At 42.6% G+C, this 18,374-nt stretch overlaps 1 protein-coding gene across 1 annotated transcript in view; it reads left to right on the top strand.

The window, feature by feature from the left end:
• The window catches only part of agbl4 (AGBL carboxypeptidase 4), a 266,138-nt gene that overhangs the window by 127,536 nt on the left and 120,228 nt on the right, over positions 1-18,374 (top strand). Inside the window, exon 5 of the mRNA XM_053430423.1 lies at positions 9,896-10,112. Coding sequence (XP_053286398.1) covers positions 9,896-10,112 — 217 coding nt within the window. The remainder of the gene's footprint in view (positions 1-9,895; positions 10,113-18,374) is intronic.

Below are 18,374 nucleotides of genomic sequence, written 5' to 3'. Positions count from 1 at the left end.
TGTCCATCTTGGGAGAGGGATCCCTCACATGTGGCTCTCTTTCAGGATTCTACGTCTTTTCCCCCTCTTCATGGGGGGGCTATGTTGGTGGTTTTTCATTATTCTCGCTGAGCGTTGAGGACAGATGATGTCGCACCTTGTTAAGCCCTATGAGACTATTCCTGATTTGTGAATATGGGCTATACAAATAGTATTTGATTGATTGATTGGTGATTTAAATCTTACCTTCGTTCTGTGTTTAGTCTTTGCTAGATATCAATAGTTCACGGTGATGTACTGGATTCAGTTGATTGTAAAAGAGAACATTGGCCATTTTTTATCTACATGTTTTTAAAATCGATCTGCTCTTGTTTTGTTATTGTCACTTGACAACAGTAAAAATATAGAATACTACCAGATTTTCACTTGCATATTTAACAGTATTTTGCCCAGTGTGAATACAAGATAGTATACATATTTATTTTTCTTCCAAAAGGGTATTTCTTTCAAATGATACTGTGAAATATAAGCACTATATCACAGCCTAGATTCATGTCTGTTTTCTATATTTATATCTTTGACGTTCAAGCAAGCAGCTGTGTGCTGTGGTGGAAATAATAGGCTGGCTTGTTGAGAGCCCTAAGCCTTTAAGGGCAGTACGGCTCTGGCTGCTGCAGCCACAGGCTCTCTTCTGTAATAGCCTGTAATTCCTTCTGTCTAGTATAATCACCAACACAGCCTGACAGCATTCACACAAACGGACAAACACACACACACTCTATGTACACACACACACACACACATATAGCGAGTGAGTGAAAAACAGTGAGAAGAGAAAGGCTTTTATCCATGGGTCATATTCCCAGCGAGGAGGTCACAGTCAGTTGTGCACAGCTGTCTCTGTGTTTGCAGACACTGTGCATGGACGTGTGCCTCTGCGCACCTGTTGAGAAGAAAAGAGATGAGAAGAGAACAGAAGAGAAGAGAAGCGAAAAGAAAAGGAAGAGAAGATTATTTAGGCAGTGCTGATACAGTAATATGGTTTTGTGCGTGTGGGATTTGTCTCAAAACTCTGAGGCGACATGTGGCTCTCAACAACCTCACAAGCCACACACAGTGGTGCAACAAAAAGTGTGTGTGTGTGTGTGTGTGTGTGTTTGTGTGTATGTGTGTGTTTTTGGGGTGGGTGGGGGAGTTGGCTGGTACAGGTGCTAGACTCCCCTACAGCCCTGTGGTGGCCGGAGAAGTTAATTGGCAGCATCTGGCTGTCTGAGAGACCTAGCGCCCATCCAGCTACCCCTCTCCCTCCTTCCACCCTCTGCTCCACCCTCCTGTGGGTGCTGTTATCCCTGGCACACACATGGCGACAACCGTCTGGCTGCGGGCTGCAGGCGTGGACTGTATTCTGTGTGTGTGTGTCTATGTGTTTGTGTGTGACATACAGGGGAGTAGGGAGGCAGACAGGGCAGCCAGGCCCCCAGCTGCAACCTTCGTACCAGGGGAAATGGCGGCAGACAAGCTGGCATCTTTGTGCCAAGGCCAGCAAAACCCTCAGGGAGGACGGAGAGGGAGGCGGAGGCAGGGTGGAAGGAGGAGGGAGGGGCCCCAGGAACAGATAGAGAGTTTAGTTCAATTGCACTGATCCTCTGACAGACACAACATACGGTGAGAGCGCTGATCATGCCACCAGCAACTGGTGATCATGTCTACTGGGACCTCACATGTACCTCTTGTGTCAGGACATTAACCTAACATGTGCCTTTTATCGTATATTTTCCGTTCTTGATTTTAACCAAATATTTCTCATTTATGATCCAAAAACTCTACCTTACTTTAGTGTTCTGACTAGTTTTAGGTACTTTCTTTCGTTGACTGTGCCAAACTTTCCATTCATGTTCTTAGTCCACTTAATTGCTTTATATAACTAGTAAACGTACTGGTTATAGATAGAAGAAGAAACAAATACTTCAGGTGATAATTTATGTATGTTCTTTCTTTTCGAAAAGCTAATTTTACACTATGAACTGTTAAATGGATCCAAACCTCTTCAATCTGTGATGAAGAACTACAAAATCATTAGTATTATTACTAATAGTGTGCAAAAATTTATAATTTTGATTCATAAATTAATTGAGTTAAGACTTGTAATTTTTCTATGAATCAATTTCCCACATCAGCCCAAAAATAATTGATTATTTTAAGCCAGCATAATATATGAGGACATCATCTACGAGATTGACTATCTCCAGTGTAAGTCTCGATGAAATACAGCAAGTTCATTACAATGCATTTATAATACAATGCAATATTACCAGTAGTTGTAGTGCAGTAAGATTAGATGTATAGAATGGCTTCTTACAGTCTGATGCAGATTCATCATCAATAATAGACAAAGACCTTTTTGCATATTCTCTAAATTGACTTCAGGAGAGGTGGCCATGTGAACAGCCCTCATCGTGTGGTCACTGAATGAGTCCACAACCTCTACAGCGTTAGAGTATGTATTTACTTCACTTGATTTCCTGCTACTCACCAACTTTTAAAGTATGTTTGTGGTATTTTGCATTTATTTCACAGAGAAGAAATTAGAAATATGGTTTGACAGTAGGTGAATGACAATGATCTGGCTGTTCAGCATGTGGTATGAGGATTTCTTTACAGTTTCTTAACATTAATAAAAGGTAGGAACCCCTGGTTATAGTCCTGGAAACAGCAAATCATCAGATGTTAAAAATACATTGCATAATTTTAACATGACAAGACAAAATATGAATATAATATAATATTTGACTAAAGTTTAAATAAAATAATACAAAAGTAGTTTTGCACTACATAATTCAACCTGTTGGTTTTTTCTTTCGCAAATAAAAGGCGTTCTGATCAGTGTAATGGACGACAGACGGTGAGCTCATCTCTGTGTGGAATTTAATAAGTGATTTCAGAATGTGTCATGTGTGTTGCATTGCCTTCCACTCAGTACGTTTCAAGAGAGAATGATCTCATCACTCTGTGTGACCTTATTACACACACAAACACACACACACCCACACACTAACACACACACACACTCTCTCTCAGACAAACACACACTCTCTCTCAGACAAACACACACACACACTCTCTCTCAGACATACACACATACACTTGTATCACTGTTACTGGCTTGACTCATGTAAGAGTCAGACACAGTGAGATCAGCAGATATTCTCACATTCACCTAAAGTTTCAGTCATATATATATATAAAGACTATTTACATAAACAAATGATGTACTTAAACAATTAAAACCAAACAGCCAGACAACAATAACTGATGGATGTACAGTATTTTATTTCAGTTTGAAATAAAAACTGAAATTGAAATGCACTTTGAATTTGCTCATTCAACAGATTGGAATAACATCTAGAAGAATGAAATGTAAAGAAAAATCTAAGAATAAGATGATGGAAGAAAGAAGAGCCAATGTCAGAATTGGTCACTGGGCATGCATCCCTATTGGACTGCCACGTGCAAATAGAGTAACATCTTCTGTATGATCCTATTATCGATACACTGGTATATACAAATCTTATATGTTGGTACTTTGTGTGTGTGTGTGTGTTTGTGTGTGTGTATGTGTGTGTCTCTGTCTCTCTATTGTGTTTTTGCATGTGTATGGACTGTTGGAACATTATTATTACGACTTAGTCTGGCTCCAGTCTGTCTATTAAGTTCACACTTTACTGACACACACACACACACACACACACACTGATTATGTTATGGTAGTATAATGTTGCAGTCTGGGAAATGCTGCATCACACAATAATAGATGGCCAGTCCCTCTCTCCTCTTTCAAACACACACATATATGAGAGAAGGTTTTACTTTATTACGGCAGTTGAGGATTGATTTGGAAAAGCTGACAGCACAGTCCAGTGAACCGTTTTTTTTTTTGTGAGAGTGATCACAACAAGGATTATGTGAGAGGCGACTCTAAACTCTAAACTCTACACACATATCGTTTTTCACATCGAATCTAGAGCATTAATTTAGCTTTTAATCACAAGGTGAATATGGGACTATTTTACATATTACAGATTCTGTAGTTATTGTAGGTTATGGGCAAGGTAAAGTATTTAAATACACAGACTTTTCTCCATGAATTGCTTTTCCATCTTTTCAGGTCAGCACTCACTCAAAGGTGTGGCCCTCTACTGGTCCAACCAGGCCCTGTCACAGTAATGTCACTCTTTATTAAAAATACATTTTACTACAACCTGAGGAAGTATTCAGTTTACTTGAGATTTAAACACACTGAGATATATCTCAAAATAATCAGTCAGACGTCTTTAATTGACAAACATCTGCAGCAGAGATTTAATGATGACACATATCATCATAAAAATAATAAAAGAGAGTTGAAGTAAATAATTATTTTATCTGTTTAATACATTTTCCCCATGGCCACTATCTCAGGGTGCTTAAGTTAGAGCAGCTGCTACAAATGCTCATGTATTTATTCCACCTGTGTGCCACCTCAGGGGTGATAACGCCTCCCATGTGAATGTATGAGCGCTGTACATCTCTCGCATTTTTATCAGACTGTAAATGTAGTAGATTAGGGGTTTGAGTTAAAGGTGCAGTAAAGTAAACTAATCGTATTTCCATAGCAGATATTCAAATGAGAAGAATGTAGTTTCTACTCTCACAACAACAACAGGACAACTTTGTTTCAAACTGAACACTAAATAAGACCGAGGTGTAAAATAAGATCTGGGAAGAGGTTGACATGAAAGAAAGATGAATGACTAGACGAGATGCAGATTTACACTCAAGGACAGAACTCGCAGCCAAACAGACGTGTAACCACACACTGGACCGCTCCCTCTGTATTAAACATATCAGCAGAACAAACACGGTTACTTCTCTAAACAGCAAACATGTTTTATTTAGATGAGACTCCAAGATTTATGACTGCTTTCAGAATTTTATGGAAATAACTTCACATTTTTACGCCCGCTGCATAATCTGAACTCGGGTGAAGCACTGTGGATGTGAAGTGATACTGACTGACTTGCTTTGGCAAACTCACCTTGGAAAATTCATTGCTGTGTAAAGGCTGCCAATCCTGCAACAAATTATTTAATTGAATCTGCCTGTAAAAGATGTGAACAAAATCGGATCTTAACTGGAGAGGTACCGGCTTTGATGACGGGCTCTCACAGGAAGCGGTTAAAAGGCCGTCTGATGGAGGTGAAGCTTCTGGGTGTTTAGATGCAGCCATTAGTGGAGAGTGCCCGACGCCATCATGTTTCAGCCTCATCAGATTTCTGTTGTTGACCTGCGAAGCGGCGCTAACCACCCGTTGTCTCCACAGGTGTGCGGGCCTCGGCTATCTTGTTACAGGAAAGTCCCGTAATTCACGAGCGCTATTGGCTCCCGTGAAAAACCTTTCCGCTGTTAGCAAGTGGACTCCACCGGCGGCATTAATCCCGGCTATTTCACATCATCAGCCCCCGGTTGTAATGTGCTTCTTCTCCACTTAACGCCTGCACTCGCACACCGCTGCAGAAAGTTAGGGTGTACCTCAGAAAAAGGTGATAAACTAAGTGTCTCCTCAGCTCTGCCACACTCGTGAGCCACATCGCACTCTGTCTACGACTCCCTGCTGTACCACACATTGGGATTCTCTCTCTTCCCTGCTCGTGTAATATAGTCCCAAACTGAAACAATCGTGAAGCTGCAGTCTAATAAATAAACCACCACATATAATATACAGCAGGCCGACCGTATTACCAAGCAAGCACAGGTTGCCTAGTAACAGTGTCTGAAGAAACTTTGTTGCAATTAGATTTGCATTAAAAAAAGATAAATGCCTGAAGAAGTATTATCTGTCATGTTCGCACACCTGCACATATGCTCACCTCTTTGCACCCCAATATACGCCGGCACACGGTTGATGCTCCTCAGATGATTCCGAGGCGGTTTTCTGCTTGACTTGATATGCAAAGCAAGAATACGGTGCCGCGTTTTAAAAAACAACGAGCCTATGGAACATCTGGCATCGCTTTAGAGTGCCAAGAAATATTGCCACTTCAATTATTGGCGTAGTAACACAGAGGGGGAACAGAAACATGTCATTCAATGTCAAATGATAAATGCCAAACGCACCGACTTGGCCTTAAATGAGCTGGTCGGGAGCTGTGGAGCCTGACAGCTATATGGGAATATTGGAAGACATTTAACAGTCGTAGCAGTTGGCAAGATGAACGTTTGAAAGCCGAGACAACACATAGAGTGGAATGGATCAGTGTGTGTGTGTGTGTGTGTGTGTGTGTGTCAGGTCGGAATTCTCAGATCCCACCATTCTCGTGTGTGCGCACATGCTTTGTGACTTTCGTCCCGTACGTTTTTCCGCCTTTGGCAGAGCTCAGAGCAGCAGTGAGTGGCGTGTCCTCTACACTTGATTGAACCGAAAATATGGACAAGATGTCGCTTGTATGAAAGCCACCAATTTAAAGGCCTTCATCTCGGGGTGTCACCAGAGCCGTCAAAATCAGAGCGGGAGTTAGTCGCTACCGATGGTTCAGATGTAGAAGAGACTCGGCACGCAGTGACACCTCGCTAAAGGCCGCCTGCTAGCTCACCATGAAACCTTCTCCCCTGTCATTCTCCGCTTATCCCTGTTTTGTCCCTTTGACTTTGTCTCTTCACATGTCTCTTTTTCTGTTTGTCAGCTGCCTTCTGTCTTTGTCCAGTGTTTCAGTTCCTCTGTTTGGTTTCCCTCTCCTCATTCTGTAAGGCTACAATGAGACACTGGAAGTTCACTTGTCCCGATGCTCACCGTCAACGGAATGACCTTGATGTGGCTCACACAGGGTCTGAAATTGTCATGGTGTTTCAGCGTGCCACTCTTTGCATATTCCGGTTTGTGTGTGTGTGTGTGTGGTTGTGTTTCTGTGTCTCTGTAATCACCGAATTGTAAAACCACGTGTGAGTGCGTTATCATCTGGGGGCAAGCGTCTCCATTTTTTCCTCATCCCATGCAGTGATAATTCTGTTTGGGAGCGACGGCACTGTACCACGTCAAGAGATGGGCAGGGGAGAAGCACAGGGAGGCGCCATTTAGATAAAACAAATTGCCAGCTGCCGAGCAGGAGCAGCCACCGCTTAGATAAAAACCAAAGGGACTGTGTGCATTAATGTGCACGTCCTGAAGATTTTGTCCTTTTTTATATATTTGTGTGCGTGACTGTGGTTCCTAAGGCGGTGACAGCCCCTTCCGCAGCTCCTAGTCGGGGCCTTGCAGGCACTCTCTTACCGTAAGAAAGTCACAGAGCTATTTTCTCTGGCCTATAACTACAATGCTGTGATGGGACATGCAGCAGTAATTAAAATCAATAGCCGGGACTTTTCCAGTCTGCGGCAAGGTCACGCCGCCGAGAAAAAGAGAATCGGAGATCACTGGGATTGTGTGGACGCACTAAGCCAAATATGTAAAGAGGTGAGGTGTCATCTTATTTTAATTAACCTGCGCCTCAGAGGTCTGGCACCACCAGGGTGTGTGTGTGTGTGTGGGTGTGTGCGGTGGGGGGTATGTATATGCGTATGCAACTGTGTCGTGTGGAGTTGTGTTTTGTCCTTGCCGGTCAGTTTTTATTCACACTCTCCGCTTCTTTACACTTCATGTGGTCTCAGGAACAATATTCCTGCTCGATTAAAAAAAAATAGAAGAATTTTAATTTCCATGTCATTTTTTCCCCCCAAAGATTAACCTTATCCACTCCTCCTTTGTCCATCTCAGACTGGGCTGCAAAGCTTGGTCCAGTGGGGAGGCAGGGTGTGGTAGCTCGCCACCGCCCGCATTAGTATTCTGCTGAGATAGCCACATGCAGATACATTCTCCTTTCTCCTCCTCGGAAGGAATAATCAGCCCTGCCTTTCTTCTCCTCTCCCCCTCTGTCTGCGAGTGGCCGTGTGATTTAGCTTTTTGGTTTCCCTCTGTATACCTGCAGGTGTGTTCTCTGTGCATCTCTATGCAGGTCTGTAGCCCAAACGGATACATTAGTTGTCTGAGCAAACACATAAAACTCCTGCGTCTCCGCCCTGTCCTCCCTTTTTCAGGGGTGAGTCAGGGAAAGAAGTTCACTCTGTCTGAGTTAGCGTAAAGCAGTCTGTCCTGTTTGTTGATTATCAGGTGCTGTTCCTATCACAGCTCCGATAGCATCTTCATCTGATATGTTGCCAGAGACGCTAGCTCAGTAGCCAGCACCGCCATCACACGGCCGCAACGCTGCTAGCCGCCACCACTTCCCATATATATTCCGTATCAGGCCCAGATCTGCCATTGCTCTGCTCTCTCATCTTCCCCTTATCTCCTTATTCCACCTTTCTCCCTGCTCCCAACACCCCCAACCCACCAATCACTCATCGTCCTCATCTTCTTCCTGCTTTTATCCTCACTCTCCGCTGCCAGAGTTGCTCCGGCAGCACTGTTGTTCCCCGGTGCTCGGTCGGCCTCACGTAAACTGTCAAGGTGGAGTCGGTGAGTGACAGGACAAGACGGGAGATTTGGAGGAAAACAGGAAAGAGGAAAAGGGGAGAAATAGGAAGAGGGAAATGAGGCAGTCACTCGCATGCAAGCAACATCCTTGTCAGCATGTCTCAGTGGATGAGGGCTAAACGGGGAAAGAGAGGAAGAGGGAGACAGACAGATCGAGAGTGTGAAAAGAAAACATGCACTCCCACACTCCCACTGTCCTGCACCCCAGTGATCGTTCATGCCAGCTTTATTTAGCCCCGGACAAAGCTAACAGTACAACACACAACATGCAATGCACAATTCAGTTTGCAGATAGCAGCACACAACAACATGGAAGACAAAGCACTAAGCATGCAACACATTACAAACACCATATAACCCTGTTCATTTGTGGGAACCGCTCACACACTTCCTCTACAAGTTGGGTTAAACTTGAAAGTCATGTTCTAAGCCCATAAACTATTTGCAATCACATTTTCTGCTTTTCACTCAGACGGCGATTGAGACAACATTATGCAGAAGATCTATTATATTACCATAGAGTCATAGCTGCCATGATTAAAATCTAATTTGGTCATTTAGAAAGTAGTGCCATTAAAACACACACAAACACGCACGGACACACACGCACGGACACACACACACACACACACACACACACACACACACACACACACACACATACACCATTTGGCCTCATTGCTAACTTACAATCACAGACTTTAAGGATACACACCAATTCTGGAAGAGATGTTTGGAAAAATCAAGTAATTACGTTAATTTGCTTTTGAATTTATCACATTACTTGGTCATTTTTCACTCTTTGGAATTTAATTTAAATTGTTTTGCTGCTCACATCCCTTTTTATTATGAATCTATTTGTAATGTTGAATGTTATGTTTGTGCAGCTCGGGTTTGCTTGAAATAATGAATGGCTTTGAATGAGTTTTTATGAAAAATGTACAATTGCAAGGTTGTGATTAATGATCAAAATAGTTTGGATTAAATCCAATCTATCTCCTGATTGTTGATACTTAATTAGAGATTTGTTGAGTTTGGGAGGGTGAAGGTAAATACAAATTATACCATATAAAATAAACAAATTATGATTATTTGTTGTTTGTTTCAAGATTTACCCTTCCAGAATATGTTAGATAACAATCTCTTAGATTTTCCAAGCTGTTGTTTACCAGGTTACATCCCTCCTCTTTTTCTTTCCACCCTGGAAGAAGACTAACAATTCTTTGAATAGTTTATCATTTCTCAGTATAACTCAGGTGCCTCTGGGCTTTTCCCCTCCTGCAAAATTGCAGCGCACTGTTCATTAAAAGATCTGTCCTGTCGCTGACCTCTGTAATGTCTCTGTAATTTGTTTGTGCTTTGCTGTTGCAGGCAGAGGCTCCCCGCCAAAAACGTGTACTACTACCGCTGCCCTGACCACCGGCGCAACTACGTCATGTCCTTCGCCTTCTGCTTCGACAGAGAGGACGATGTTTACCAGTTTGCTTACTGCTACCCCTACACCTACTCCAGACTGCAGCACTACCTGGCCAGCCTGGAACGCAGGAACCTGCCCTACCTGCAGAGGGAGCAACTGGGACTCAGTGTGGTAAGTAGTCAGAGTGTTGAAAGTAGGTTAGTGGCAGAGGAGTTGAACTGTTGTGAGGATCAGGGGTTGTAAGGAGTAGAGGGAGTGTGTGTGTGTGTGTGTGTGTGTGTGTGTGTGTGTGTGTGTGTGCGTGTGTGTGTGTGTGTGTGTATGTGAGTGTGAGTGTGAGTGTGTGTGTGTGTGTGTGTGTGTGTGTGTGTGTGTGTGTGTGTGTTCCGCATAAGGAAACCTAGATTGGTAACTTAGGTGTGCCTGCCAGTCATTACTTCAGCCTCTCATGTTATTATTAGGAGTGTTGCACTTTGAGATGACGGACCATATAGGCCTCTGGGTGTGTGCATGCTTGTGTGTATGTGTCGGTGTGTGCGTACGTCTCTGTGCGTACGTACATGTGCGTGTTTCTATGTGTAAATGGCACTGTGTGTAATCAGCAGAGCTCTCACCTCGGCAGTCGGAGCTAGTGTATCATACACGCTGCCTCTAGTCTTGTCTGCTCTTATCAAATAATTGTAGGAGAAAAACTCATTAGAAATGCTTGAGAGATTACCACTTTTTCTTCTGTCCTCCAACATTTGTCAGGGAAAGCTTGCTGCGAGGGGGGAACCATGAAAGTACAGGTATTTGCAGGGAGGACCTGACCAAAGAAATACAGAAGGACTTAATAAATGTAGAAACCACAGCATGGAAACAGCTGAATACACGGGGGGGGGGGGGGGGGGGGATGTAACCAATAATTACAATATTAACTGTTTAAGCGTTTAGCACTGATCAAATACCAAGACCAGGCTCTTTACTAATGATCAAATGTTAAAGTTAAATATTTTAAAGGATAATGGAAACATCATTTTAATGTTATCCTCAAGATCTGAGATTTGACCCCTGTGGCTGGAGCAGCAAATGTTTTTTTAAATAATCATAAGCAACATACTAATGCAAACGGTGCATCAACCACTTGGCCTGCACACACTTCTTGAGTTCACCACTCTGTGAGAGATTGAACAGAAGGAGAGTAACTGGTTTACAGTATCCGTTTACAGAGCAGCCAACCACAAAGCTGAGAAGATTTGTCACACTGTGTTGTTTTGAAATGGGGAAAAAAAGAGATCGATACTTGGCCTTTTCATGCTTTGAGCAACATCAGGCATTCAAGCTGCAAATACAGTGGATTGTTACTTAACATCGTGGTTTCATGAATTGTTAATACTTGTATTTTCTATTTACAGCATGTTTACTTAGATAAATTTAGATATTAAAATGTATTGTTGAATAACTTCATATCATTTCTTTTTTTGCAACGTGATTTGTTTCGGTATTCAAATGTGACCGAGCTGCTGCTAACCTTCTAACTCGGAGTATCAATATCAGTGGTCTATCTGTCTACTTCCATCTTAAGCAGTTTTTAGACATGAACTGAGGTCTTGGCATCATCCAGACATTTCCCTTCACATATGAAGAATTCAGAAGATTGTCCAGGTCAGACGTGTTACCGTCAGAGACGCGTTCGAGCTCACAGGAGGCAGGACACGACGGATACACTCCACTGCAGAGAGCAAAGTGTTTTTGTTTACAGCACGTAGACGCCGGCTTCGGCCCATGTGGAGAGAAATCCAACTACAAACATGTACAGTAGACACGACAATACGTTAATTTAGAGTCACTGCTACCATTCAGTTTCTCAATTCTGTTATTAATTCAAATAACTAAACAACCTGTTGTCATTGAACAGCAAAATGAATAACACGATACAAATTAAATACAGTGTGGAATACATCACAACATAGCTTTAAAAAGAATGAATGACCTATTCAAAGACCAACAAGCAAAGGTCTGGTATGCTTTGCTTTGCTTCTATTCCCTCTCTCTCTGTCTATACTGCTGTTATATTGTGTATAACATGGTGCAAATGTGCTAAGCCATACAATGGTGCCTATGCAGAGCGCTGCTTTCACCTTATTTAGAATCACGTCGTTTCTCTGAGCGAGTCAGAGAGGAACGCAGAGGGAACAGACTTGGTCGGTTTGGCTCACAGAGTCAGTATTAGTATTCATAGTCATAGAGAGCTTTTATGGCCGTATTTTTCTCTTTATGTTCTCCGGGCCTGGGTGGCAGACAGCCCAGCCCCACCCTCTCATATCTCTTTCTCTGTCTGCTCCTTCTCTTGCCGTTACCCTCCCCCCCATATCTCATGCACATGTGCACCACCACCCCAACACACACACCCACACACTCATACACGCAGGTCAGAGGGGAAGGGATGAGGAGAGCTTTCTGTCTGCATCAAAGTTTGAGGACCAATTGCGGCCATTTCTGAAGCTGAGCCTGTGCAGCAACACGACAATAACTTTAACCTTCTATTGGGAACAGTTATCTCATGAGGATGGATTTATTAGCCGCGTCTATTTGCACAGGGATTCTTCTATCGTGCTGACTAATTTGTTTTCTGTAATATATTCCTCTTAACACAGTCTCTGCTCTTCAGCCTACATGATACTGTAAATAGCGTTGGCTGGTTTCTATGTTTACCTCCAGCTCTCAGTTTCTTGATGAGTGAGGTGATGTTTGCTTATGTTTAAGCCAGGAATTGTTATTGTCTTACTTGGATTCACTAAAGCAGAGCATGAATTGAAGTCTAATTTACATTGAAACAGAAGTCCCTTCAGTTGAGCTGCTGTCTGTTTAATGGAGAGAGGTGGACAGAAGGACAGAGACAGGAAGAGAGACGTAACAGTATGGGATGATTTAAAATGGCAGTCCAGAGTATTTCAATATATATTTTTCAGATCAGCCTCTAAATTCACCTATTCTTCGCTTTACTTCTATTTTTCTTCTTCCAGTTGATACTTTAGAACAAGAGTCAATCTCACCTCTTCAGGGAATTAACTTTCCCATCAACATAACATTTTACAGTACCACCTGACTCTATCACTTTTTTTTTTATTTCTCATCACTGAGCATGATGACATCCAACATTTCTCTGAACAAAAGGGAAGAGAAAATGATTGCTCCCAATGAATTACAGTTACATACAAAGCCTAAAGACCCAACAGTGTTTCCACCCTATAAGAACAACTGACTTCAAAACCTCACATTAAATTCTGACTTTATTCAGGTATATAATTCGCAGTATTGGCCCGTACTGGGCCCATGTTTTTAACATTAAGGAGCCTTTTGTCAAAGGTCTGGCTGTGTTCATTTTGAATTGCAAATGCACAATGTCGTCCAATCTTGTTTCTATCATCTAAGGAACACTGACAAAATCTGTTCATATCTGAGCTCCGGAGACTCTATCCACTGTGCATGTTTTCATTTCCTCATGTGTAGATTACGGTCTGGGTCTCACAACGGACATGAGTCACAGAAACAATTCACTGAGCTAAAACACAACAAACAAAGGGATCATATTGCTCTTTAAAAGTCTTTACATTGGTTTATTACAGATTTCTAAGATTTATTCAGCACACTCGATGCCCTGGCCCAAAACGATGTCACTGAATTGCTGTCCCTTTATAAAGGTTTAAACATCTGAGGTCCTCAAGCAACAACCTGTTTGCTGTTACAACATTAAGGTTGAAGTCTGAAGCAGACAGCTGTGTCTGACTTTCAGTTCTGAAAGTGCACATACTGAGGACGTCTGGTGAGGTAGTTCTGGACACGAGAGGAGCATCCATCTGCATGACAGTCATCCTCTTCCCCAGCAGGGCAGAGTGAATGGTGTTAAAGCCACTGTAGGAGTCATAGAAGAGACTGCGCCCTCTGGCCTTCTTCAAGTGGGTGTAGGCACGGTAAATGGTACGTGAAGGCATTGACCACTCTGACATCAGGTCGGTAGGCAAACTGGAGGGGATCCAATACAGGCTTGACGAGAGGCAGTAAGTAATCCAGGACCAGTCTTTCCAAAAAGCCTTTGTGATGAGTGAGGTTGTTGTTACTGGAGCTGGCCTTCTTCCAGGCAGATGTCCTCTACTACACAACACAATGATTTTTTTCCAGGCATAGTTTAATTTAAAGGTTAAATTTAGATCTTCTTCCACATAAAAGGTCCTACTATACAGCTTATACTCCTTGTTGTGCCAAAAAATATGTGTGTAAAACACATATTGTCTACTGTAAGCTGCGTTTTGGTAATTTCCTATGATGCTTGTCACGCATACGTGTACTGAATATACACTCACACACACACACACACACACACACACACACACACAAACTCACACAAAGAAGAGGTTTTTCTTATTCTCCAGAGGAGAAGGATTTGGATTCCTCTTGTTCCTGCTCTGCTGGGTTCATGGCCCCTGCGTCTGTTCTTCTGGTCCCTGTCTGTCTGAATATTTTCTTTTGTAGGCCGTCCAGACTGTATCTGAACAAACCTCTCTTCCTATCTCCCCCTGAGGCATCAGTTTCCACAGAGACACAGAGAAAGACACAAACACGTGTTTGACCTACTACAATGCTAACCAGCCTCTTTGGAAAGATGGCAAACTGCTTGCATCTTTCAAAGTAATTTCTAATTTCTGTCCCGTCCCTCACGCGTCCGCTGGCCATATGGAATTGAAAGCAACTTATCTGCCCAGCTTTCCTGTTGACAGAGCGCTTTTCTTTCTTCCTTTTTTTTTTTTATAGAAGGCGGTGTCTGCCTGTAGTTGCGGAGACAGCAGTTTGAGGTTTTTTCTTGGCCCCAGAGGGGAGGGAAGGGCTGTGACACTACTAGTCACCTCTGACACAGCACAGCCTCTGTACACCAGATGGAAAGAAAGTGTAAATGAGAAACCTCGGGGTGGGAAAGTGGACCGGCCCCTGACCAGCCTTAAGACTGCCTGAGACAGAGCGTGCATGGAACTCATCCGACATCAGGGTGAAAAGATGTCACATTCTCTCTGTACTTGTTTTTTCTTTTGAAATCTCACAAGTCAAAGTAAGATTATGATGGATCACTTGTACTGTGTTGAAGTGACTTAACATTACTTAGACTGCTGCGATTGAATTTTAGACCTAATCCTGTCTGCTATCAGTGTTCAGGTGCCATGTCTGGGTGGGAGTGGAGTCACGAAAACAGTTTTTTTCTTTGGTCTGGAGCAAGAGGAGGGGAGCGGAGTGGGCACTGCAGCTACATCTGCCTGGCTGCCTCTTTCTCTCTCTCCCTCTCCCCCCCTCTCTCTCTCTCTCTCTCTCTCTCTCTCTCCTTATCTCTGTGTTTGTACACTGAGTGCCAAGATCCAATCAATAGCCACTCCAGCCGTGGAGAGAGGAGAAGGTCAGCAGCCTCACAGAAGGAGCCAAGCTACGCAAACTGATGGAGACGCAGAAAACACCGGAAACGCACCACAGGCCTGGCACGTTGCTACAGGACATATCAGGATGAGATTAGGGCAACGCGGACTTCTCGCGTGTTAATTAGATATCTCCTGATTTCTACATCATAAGGACATTCAGCACTGTAAATCACTGAAATTGAAATGTGTATGTCAGTGCATGGGAAAAAGTAGGTTTAAAGGCCAAAAAGGTTGTTTGTCCCGAGAGAGGAAACAAAGTTATTATTATATTTAAAAAAAATCTGATATAATTTTGAATGGGAGTTTTCTAAAATGACTTAGGTCTTGCAACAACAATCTCAAGTTGCAATCAAGGACAAGAAAGATTTGTGCATCTGTGTTTGTGTATGTACAGGAGCCAAACTGCAATCTGAGTTAATCTAAGAAAAAAAAGAAAAAAATATGGATGTGTAATCAAAAATATCTGAGCTGTCTCACATTAGGAACAGCTTCTTTCTTTTGTGTGAAGCTGAATGATTAATTCCTTTCCTTTGTAAGAAGGTTTTTGGACGTCACACATTGTTTTCATATACAATAACAGCATCCATTGTGACAAAATGCCAGTTCTAATTAGAGTTACTAATTATTATCAACTTTGGCTGAAAGTGGACTCAGAGTTGTGTTCTTGACAGTGTCACTGACTGTGATTGGTTTGGAATGAAGAGAGAACTAATGACTGACTGACTGCCTCCTTCACAGCCCAGCACCTGAACAGCCAATCAGCTCCATTCAAAGTGAAACCACATGATAGATGTGTTTCATAAAAAGATTTGAAAGTCCATACTAATTTGGTAGATAGACTGTTTATTAAGAAGGACAACAGCATGGCTCCCCGAAAAGTGAAGCCAGGGCCCCTTGATGGCCCCCTGGTGGCTGTCTGCAGTGTTGTGTCATAACATTCCTCCACCATTTTGGCGAATGGGAAATGGACCAAAGTAAAAAGAATCATGAATTAAATGAATTTATCTCCGAGATGGTTTCTGTCATTTTAGGTAGTTCTTATCATACTGGTGAATGATCCAGTGCTTATCTTTGAGTAAGTTTTGTTTTAATTAGTTATTTGATGTTATAAAGACGTGTTAAAATGATTGACAGCTGAGACTGACTCCCGATTGCTCGAGCTCATGTATCAGTGGGACCTCAATAATATGGCTACATTCTCAAAATGCTTCTGTGCTGACTGGTTCCAAATTATATCATCGCCTCGAGTCTTTGGTTTCTTCTCAACACAAACAGGTTCAATCATACGGTTAGTATGATGCACAAAACTACATATTCATAACAGTGTCAGTATTTTTCACCTCTGTATCACTTACAAATGAGACAGAAGGAGTCAGAGAGACGATTAGAAATGTTAGCTATATATTTCCCCAAACATAGATGGTTTATTTGCTTTGTTAGCATATATTCAAGACAGACACAAGCACTTCACCAGTCAAGCAAGCTGGCACCACTCGAATGAGTAAACTGCTTTTCCCCAAGCTGAGAGGTAAACAGCTCGAGATAACAGATTTTTTTTTTCCTTTAGTGGCAGACTGTTCGTGAATGCATTAGCTGTGGCCTAAAGATCAAACAGGGAAAAAAAATCATCTTTAAAAAAGGTAAAAGAAAATGTGAAGGCATTTAAATGCATCTGGCAGTGGAAATTAAATTTGCGCTTCTGATGAAGTTTCTCTTTGTGTTTGTCTTCTGCTTGTTGTGAACTTTTTGGGTCCTTGCATTACCTCTTTGCCATTTTGTTTTCCATGTTTTTTGCTTTTGTCATAAATTGTTCCCTGTTGGCCTCAGTAAGTTTCGTACTTTCCATGGCAGAAGCCAACAGGTAGCTGGATGAAAGAGCTAAATTCTTTATTGTTTAATAATATGTTAATCACTGCCTACAGCACCTCCGTGCCAGATCTCTGAGGAAATTCCTCAAAGATGGAAAGGTCATCATTGTATAATGGCAGGTTTCTCGGCAACAGTTCTTGTTTTTATGCAGCTTTCTATTTCGCTTCATTAGTGAGTGACCCTTTTTCTGTCAGACGCTTCGCTCCAACATGGCGGTATCTGTAGTCAAACGTAGGAATCCGAGAAAAGCGTCGAGCCATGACTGTCCTTTGTCCCAGATAGTTGACGAAGAAGGCTGCTCCAGAGGGAGCAGAAGATAAGCAGCTTTATGATCTATGTCTTTACGTCATAGTGCTGTATGCCTCTTATCTCCAACCAATGGTTCCCCCAGGATACTAGATGCTTTATTACACATCCCCCACACAGCATCTCTCCCATCTCTCTGGCGATCAAGAACGCGGTAATGAGGGAGAGCTTGTGAGGATTGGGAGGAGGTGGGGGGTGCGCTAGGCATGGTTGTTAATGCGTAGCGTACTATGAAAGGGAGGGTGAGTGTTTCGGATGTCGGTGCCAGATGTGTGTTTATACTTTTAGGAATGAATGTATCACTGGTGAAGGTCTCTGAATGTGCTGGTTCAATGTCACGCAGCACTGACCCCTTGTTGATCCTTATTATGATGTTGTCCCAAGAGATTTTGGGTTACCCAGACAGAGATAATATTTATTTTGGAAATTGGAACTTATTCATAATCAGCGCTCTGTCTCCTTCCTCTCGCTCTGTCTCTCTCCTTTGCTCACCTTACATTTCCTTCAATGAATAGTAAATTAAGCTGATGAAAGTTCTCTGAAATAGTCGATGTTAGTGGGCCTACATTGCTGTGAAGGTGGAGTTTTGTCCTCGGTGGAAAGCTGACAACCTGGTTTATGAAATTAAAGAGAAAGAAGAATGTCATCTCAAACTGAGCAGACACATCTCCCTCTCTGTCTGCCTCTCTTTGCCTTTTCCTGTCTTCCACCTCTGGGCTCCAGAAGTAAATCTATTCCCATCCTCGCAGATGTGCTATAGCCGTCTATCTGTCCTCCTCTGCCAATGGATATTTACTCTGCCGGCTTCCTAGATGAC

Source organism: Pleuronectes platessa, chromosome 9, assembly GCF_947347685.1.
Source record: "Pleuronectes platessa chromosome 9, fPlePla1.1, whole genome shotgun sequence".
Lineage (NCBI taxonomy): Eukaryota > Metazoa > Chordata > Actinopteri > Pleuronectiformes > Pleuronectidae > Pleuronectes > Pleuronectes platessa.
Note: the sequence above shows the minus strand (reverse complement) of the source record. Positions and strands in the feature narration are given on the sequence as shown.